The 8189-nt window shown below is 32.1% G+C and overlaps 1 protein-coding gene across 1 annotated transcript in view; it reads left to right on the top strand.

The window, feature by feature from the left end:
* Positions 1 to 8189, top strand: part of LOC106471251 (vacuolar protein sorting-associated protein 13B-like) — a gene marked incomplete at its 3' end in the record, with an annotated part of 86960 nt that overhangs the window by 49336 nt on the left and 29435 nt on the right. Inside the window, exons 23-26 of the mRNA XM_022399866.1 lie at positions 804 to 1722; positions 3558 to 3692; positions 6544 to 6852; positions 7172 to 7422. Coding sequence (XP_022255574.1) covers positions 804 to 1722; positions 3558 to 3692; positions 6544 to 6852; positions 7172 to 7422 — 1614 coding nt within the window. The remainder of the gene's footprint in view (positions 1 to 803; positions 1723 to 3557; positions 3693 to 6543; positions 6853 to 7171; positions 7423 to 8189) is intronic.

The raw sequence follows: 8189 nt of genomic DNA, 5'->3' as shown, positions 1-8189 counted from the left end.
ACTGCACTTAGCCACATGATGATACAGGTACTGTTTACTCACTACTCTGTTGTAACATGTAAGTTAATATTTCATAATGATGATACTTCACTTAGCCACATGATGATACAGGTACTGTTTACTCACTACTCTGTTGTAACATGTAAGTTAATATTTCATGATAATGGTACTTCACTTAGCCACATGATGATACAGGTACTGTTTACTCACTACTCTGTTGTAACATGTAAGTTAATATTTCATAATGATGATACTTCACTTAGCCACATGATGATACAGGTACTCTGTTGTAACATGTAAGTTAATATTTCATGATAATGGTACTTCACTTAGCCACATGATGATACAGGTACTGTTTACTCACTACTCTGTTGTAACATGTAAGTTAATATTTGATCATAATGATGATACTGCACTTAGCCACATGATGATACAGGTACTGTTTACTCACTACTCTGTTGTAACATGTAAGTTAATATTTCATGATAATGGTACTTCACTTAGCCACATGATGATACAGGTACTGTTTACTCACTACTCTGTTGTAACATGTAAGTTAATATTTCATCATAATGGTACTTCTTTTAGCCACATGATGATACAGGTACTGTTTACTCATTACATGGGTTTTAGTTTTTACGTTTCAACTACTTTAAATGTTTATTGTTATTCACCTGATAACAGCTACCAGGAAGAAAAGAAAAGCTTGTTTGGAAAGAAAGTTTTTTTTATTAATATTTCAGTCTTTTGTTATTAGCTACAATTCACACTGTGTTTGATTCTTTTGCATTTTTATTTTACAGGAAGTTCTAATCTGTGGACATTCTTTGGAGGTGAATGCTGTAAGTGATATAGATTTGTATATTAGTTTACATCAGATGGTATTAATACAAACTATCATCACAGCTAACTTACAGAAACTCTGGATTTGGCCATCTTTGGATAATTCTCAGAACTCTTCATCTATTCCTGTCGGCACTGACCAGCCGAGAACTTTGAAGCAAGAGTTACCTCGAGACAGTGGAGTTGAATGTGAAGTGTCGATACTACCAAAGTTACCGTTGTTGGATGTATCTCAAAAGTCTTTACCACTTTCAGAATCATTAGCTATGCTTCAAGATTTAAACCAAACTACAGCCTGGCCACAAAACATAGTGCCATTTGATGTGTTACTCACAGCTAGTTCTATTCACATTGCATCATTTGCTCATGAGAGAGATCTTTGTAAACCATCTACTGATCTTTGTAAACTTGTACCCAAAAAGTTAAAAACACGAAAACAAGTTGTTACTGGAGAAACAAAAACGCGAAGTGCATCCTTGCCATCAAATCCAAGTAATTGTAAGCGTGGTAGCTCAAGTCGACAGGGAGAAACACTTAGGGAAGGAAGCGTTTCATCTGAATCAAGCCCTTTTCATGAAGTGCGTCGCTCGTCTTTTCCCGAGACCGGGAATATAAGTCTATTGGCTGAAATGATGGCCGAACCGGAAGAGGATGGCTATGAAGGATCTGAAGATTCTAGTGATGAAGCTAACACAGTTATTGATGACAAACCATCTGAGAAAAAAGACAAACCAAGTTGTCCCAAGCTTATTCCTTTTGTATACATCACCGTCTCTCAGCCACATGCCTTCGTTATGGTTCAGCCAACACGACAGAAACTGGACATGTCATGTTTTGACATTCAGGTTCAAGGTGCTGGACCTGGCTGTTTTGTTGATGGTAAGACATGAAAGTCCAATCACCACCAGCTTCATTGTGTAAACGTAATAATTAATGACTCTGTTTTAAATAAAATGTTGTTAACATGTAATGAATGCTAAGCCACATCAAGTATATTTGAAGTAACACTGAATTTTAATGTTTAAGTCATTTGTGATAACATAAAAGACTACAAAACAAAAAGCATTATAAGGGTTTTCTGAAGACGTAGATTCAATTCAAGTTATAAAAATTCCATAAAGAAGTTTTAGAGCTCTGTCTTGGCCACTGTTGTATCAGTACGACATTTGTTTTTAAAATGCTGAGATCTTATTGTTACAGTTTTATCTAGTGGTATTTCAATGCAGGATGCAGGATATCCTTCACATTATATTTTAACCAGTTTTATCTAGTGGTATTCCAATGCAGGATGCAGGCTATCCTTCACATTATATTTCTAAGGAGTTTTATGTTTTTATAGAAGGCATATTAATAATAAAAATCAGAATTATTTATTTCAAAAAAGGATTAATTGGCAACTCCAATTTGTGTTTTTCTAAAAACATGAAAGGAATAACTAACCCTTCCCCTGTTTTAGGTCATTTATGGTTTCTTTAGATATGCTTATTTGACTACCTAACGCATATCCTTCTAATGTTATCGAAATAGAATGGAATCAAGAGTTTTAACAACTAAAAATCTTAGGTTTATATTTTCCCTTAAGTGAAGGTAATTTAACCTATCATCATGCACATGTGCTTTGAGCATCACTTGTGATGTTCATATAAAGATCTTTTTTAATCTCGGACATTGAACCAAAACAACAAGTCATTGAAATTATGATTAAATCAATTAATGATCAATTAATCAAAATTACTTTTTGATTTTTTCATTTCTCAAAGTAACTGAAATTTTGCCATTATGTTTGTTGTTAAGTGCAAAGCTATACAAAAGACTACCTGTACACTGCCCACCATGGCATGGGTATTGAAATTCAGGTTGTAGCATTTTAAATTTTGTTGTTTTTTAGTTAGTTCATATGAGAATACTCTCTTTGTTTTATCTTCTTTTTTTTTTCGTCTAGTGAAAATAATCTATGAATTGAATGTACTCACTTAATAAGCCCATCAATTAATCGAATAGCAAATTCCACTAATTGTACAGCTCTAGAAGTGACTACAAATTCATTGAAAATAGTTATACTGTGGTTCAAATTATGTGAAATTTATCAAAAATTCTTAACCTGTTGGATTACTGCTATTTCATGCTGTTAAAAGCATCTATAAAAAGTGTAATACTGTAAAAAGCAAAGATAAACTTCATTAACAGTACTAAAAATACTTTAAAAGGACAGAATCTTCCTTTCAAAATAAATTACCACTAGCTTCAGCCAAAAAAAAACGTTTTATTTTGCTAACCTTTGAACGTATATTTTACGTTGTTGAAACTTATTTTGCTTACAACAACACTTACATATACATATCACGTTTTCCTTCGGTACACAGATCTTCTTTGTAGTTTTAGCTTGGCTTCAACAGCAGCTAGAACTCTTTCACAAAACTTAAATGTTTGCCAATGAAGAAAATAGTATTTTTCCATTTGGAGTTAAAGGTTGGTTTTCTGTGCTAATTTTGTGAAGTCTGTACTGTATACTGAAAATATAAAATAATCTTCATTACATTGAACCACTTTCTTCATTCTAGACGATTTTCATTGTAATCAATTTCAGTATATTAAAAGAATGAGTTTGGCTCTAAAACATTTTAGTGAAAAATTTCAAAGTAAAGTTAAATTACAGGGCTAAACTTGCATCTCGAATAATTTTTGCATTATGAGTTACTTTGTTTTTATTATAGCAACAGAAATCCTACCTCCTCTATCTCTGTTCACGGAACCATGGGTAGAGACACGACCAGGTGACAAAGATCCGAAGACTGGTATTCCTCCAGCACTGTACACACTCACTCTAAATGATTTTATTTTTCAGTCAGGTGAGTTTAATTAACCACATATTCATGTATCTGAGTGATTATTTTAAGTTCTTAAAACAGTAACAATTCTCAGAACATTAATCATTGAACCTTATGTGTATGAGAAGGTCAAAGTGTAAGTGTCACAGCCTTTTGGGAAGGTCAAAGTGTAAGTGTCACAGCCTTTTCACATTACATTTGAAATGTAATTAAATAACCTTCTCATTGGATGTTGGTAAGTTTGGCATTAAAATATAACTTATAATTCAAAGTTTTATATTATCTAAGTTTTAATTTCAAAAGAAAATATTTAAATAAGTTTCATTCTTCACTTTTCTGTATCACATCTCTGCTCTGAATTTCACCATTTTAAGATGTTCTTTCTGCACCTATATGATTTTTTGAGTGTTCTACTAATCACACATTTATACTACAGGTATTGGAATGCCAGAGTTTAAGTTTTTAACCTCCAAGCATCTTGTTTTATATAAATATATAAAAAAGTCAAATCTAAATACCGTGCATCTCCTGTTTCATCCTTTCTTTCAAAAATTGCCAGTAATTATGACATTTTCTATTGGATTGTTTACAACCAAAATAAAGAGCAAATATTTTTTTAACCAGGATAGTTTGTTTCAGCAATCATAATTAGCTATTTAGTCTCAGTTTCATTTTTCACGATCGTGTTTTTCTGCACTGCGCACAAAAGTGAATTTTTTTAACCTGTTTATTGCTTACTCGGGAAGCTATTTGAATAGCAGTTCTTTCAAAATATTCTATTATATTTCTTGATACATGTTTTTGTTCTAAAATGTGGAAGCTGCAAGAATTTTTATCAGGAGAAGAAGAAAGTCAGTTATAGTTTACGCTCGTAAAGATCGCGTGAGTCACACACATACTTTGCCCCTTGTGTTTTCAACCCGTGGCTAATTACCTCCTGCTTTATTTATTATTTTGATGGAAGGATTAGTACTCAAGTGGGTACTAAGTACAACAACAAAAGTATAAATTTACTGAAAATAGATATGAAAAAGATAACAGTTGAAACTTTGAAGATAAGAACTACATGAAACAAGGAAAATTATGCATCAAAAAAAGAAGAAAAATATAACAGTTGAAACTTTGAAGATCAGAACTACATGAAACAAGGAAAACTATGCATCCAAAAAAAGAAGAAAAATATATCATTCATTTTATTTCTTATATTTCAACTTTTCACTTTGATCATGATTTTGATAAAGTTACTGTTACTTTAAAATATCTTTATTTACTGGTGGCTGTTCCATCTAAGGAGTTAGTAACCCTGTCAATGATTTAAAACATCTTTATTTACTGGTGGCTGTTCCATCTAATGAGTTAGTAACCCTCTCAATGATTTAAAACATCTTTACTTACTGGTGGCTGTTCCATCTAATGAGTTAGTAACCCTCTCAATGATTTAAAACATCTTTATTTATTGGTGACTGTTCCATCTGATGAGTTAGTAACCCTCTCAATGATTTAAAACATCTTTATTTAATGGTGGCTGTTCCATCTAATGAGTTAGTAACCCTCTCAATGATTTAAAACATCTTTATTTACTGGTGACTGTTCCATCTAATGAGTTAGTAACCCTCTCAATGATTTAAAACATCTTTATTTACTGGTGCCTGTTCCATCTAATGAGTTAGGAATCCTTTCACAGATATAATCCTTGTTAGTAATCCTCACAATCCTTCAACCAATCAACATTTTTAGGTATCAAATCAACATCTGTATATCAAATTTCAAAATTTATGTAAAAATAATGATTCTAACAATTTCAAAAATTTGTGACTAGAAATATTTCTAAATTAATATTTTATCATTTTGTAACATTTATTTAGCGTAATACACAAAGAAGAATGAAAATCATTTTCAAGCTTTTCTGCACAGCTCCAAGGAGTTTTGCTTGTAAACAACAAAGAGTATTTTAGACTTTTTCTGCCGATCTTGTAGTAGAAATGTATATTTCTTAAGATACTATCATCCCTTGAGAATGCAATTAGACATTTCTTGTTTCTCTTTGAAAATAGCTACGGGAGAACAATAACATAATTTGATCTGAAGTTTTAGATATTTATAAATGAACCACAGATATCAGAATTTTTTGTAGATATTTTAAAGGTTTGTTTCATTCCTGGAAATGTTTTTATATTAAATTATGTTTCTATGAAAGTCACAGAAATTTTCTTTTATGCAAAGACATTTGGTAAGCCTAATTAGGTTTAGAGAATATGATAGGTGATGGTAAAATATTCCAATGTTATAAATCCTTATTTATTGAATATTATTGTTAAATTAATCATATTAAATAATAGATCTAAATAAAAAAAATGTATAATTTATTGAAAAGAAACTATATTTATTAAATAATTGATCTTAATCAAGAATATTGTTAGTAGAAATGATATTATTTAGTCTTACCTGATTTTTTTTTGAGAAATTAAGGCCTAGGTCAAAATCTTTATCAGTTTCAGCAGTTTTGTTTTACAAGTGACAGCCAGAAGTGGTGACTACTGTAATTGGCAAAATAAAATATCATAAGAAAAGTGTTAATAAATATCAGTTATGTTGAAAGTGAATGGATATATAACATATCATCAGCCCCCCCCCATAGCATTTTGTATGTGATTATGCTTCGCCAAATATGTGTTAGCTTTTGATCTCACAAATTAGAACCTCCTTTCCAAACAGGCTGTGCACGGGCCTGGAAATAGACAGAGATTGAGTTCTTCTTCAGTATCTGTGTAATCAGTCATATACAAGTGAATAATCCTAGTAGATGAGGAAAAAATGTATATAACTAACTTTTTTCACAGTAATCAATCTTAGTTTTCTTGAAATATTTTAGGAAGAGCAAAAATTAAATGTGAACGACCCATCAAGTTGAACTTTGGACTAAATAAGTGGAAGCAAGCTTCACTGTTTTACGAGTCTACTTCAAAGCTTCTTGGTTGGTTTGACTCATGTGTTGACTCTTCTCTCACCCAACAAGAAAGTGGTCAAACAAACAGATGGTTTCCTGTACCACATTCTGTGGATATGGGAACTCGACAGCTGGTTGCCGTGCTTGAACTAGATGCGGACAACAAAGAAACCAATCTGATCTTGAATGTTGGCAAAATAACAACGAATCTGATGATGCAGGTTGAATCTAAAGGTAACCATTTAATGAAACAAATGTTGAGTGGAAAAACATAATCCTGGGAACCATGTAGCTTATTGTAAACACTTTATTGAAAGCCATGTAGAACGATGAAAACAGTTAACTGTGATTACTAACCCATAAGTTTAAAAAACAAACTTTTTTTTTCACGAATCACAATCTTTTTCTTTATGCCTAGCTTGATCTGTTTGAAAATATATGTTTATCTTTCTGTAATATCAATTCTATGAAGAATGTAGGGAACAAAACCTTTTTGACATTTGAGATTTCATGGTTAGTGGAGCTATGTTATTTATATTCAGTGTTTTCTCAGGTTCAATCAATGACATCAGGTCAGTGACGTCCTGTACTGGTTTGATACTGAAGACCTCTCGTGATATCCAAACGCAACCTCTCCTTGGTCCGTTATCTCTCAGCGTGGATGTGGAAGCTCTGTGGGATAAATGGTCAACTCTTCCAAGAGTGGTGACAAGGTTTCATGGGGGAACGGTTCCCCTGAGGGTGGGACCTGAGCATGTGCAGTTGATGTTGGTTTTAAGAAAATATTTGGAAAACTTTCTTGGTGTGAGTAGGATAAAGATTAAGATTTTGTTTACCTGTTTATTGTATTAACTGCTTGTTACTTTTCTTTTTGTATTTGTCATATGACACCGATAGTATATTTCCGTTTTATCAGCAGTGTAAACACTACTTATAATTTAACTTCCAAAAGCCTAAGATTGATAGAGTATAGGAAAATAATGACCATAGCCAGAATATTTCTCTGTTTCTGTATGTACAAAGAATGTAAGACCTCTTAGTACACCTTAATCACCTGACTTAATTTAACTTGATGATCAGATTGCTACACCTTAATCACCTAACTTAATTTAACTTGATGATCAGATTGCTACACCTTAATCACCTGACTTAATTTAACTTGATGATCAGATTGCTACACCTTAATCACCTAACTTAATTTAACTTAATGATCAGATTGATACACTTTAATCACCTAACTTAATTTAACTTGACGATCAGATTGGTACACTTTAATCACCTAACTTAATTTAACTTGATGATCAGATTGGTACACTTTAATCACCTAACTTAATTTAACTTGATGATCAGATTGGTACACTTTAATCACCTAACTTAATTTGACTTGATGATCAGATTGCTACACCTTAATCACCTAACTTAATTTAACTTGACGATCGGATTGGTACACCTTAATCACCTAACTTAATTTAACTTGACGATCAGATTGGTACACCTTAATCACCTAACTTAATTTAACTTGACGATCAGATTGGTACACCTTAAATTACCTAACTTAATTTAACTTGACG

This window comes from Limulus polyphemus, unplaced genomic scaffold (assembly GCF_000517525.1).
Source record: "Limulus polyphemus unplaced genomic scaffold, Limulus_polyphemus-2.1.2 Scaffold4493, whole genome shotgun sequence".
NCBI classification, from domain to species: domain Eukaryota; kingdom Metazoa; phylum Arthropoda; class Merostomata; order Xiphosura; family Limulidae; genus Limulus; species Limulus polyphemus.
This window is presented reverse-complemented; position numbering and strand designations above follow the sequence as displayed.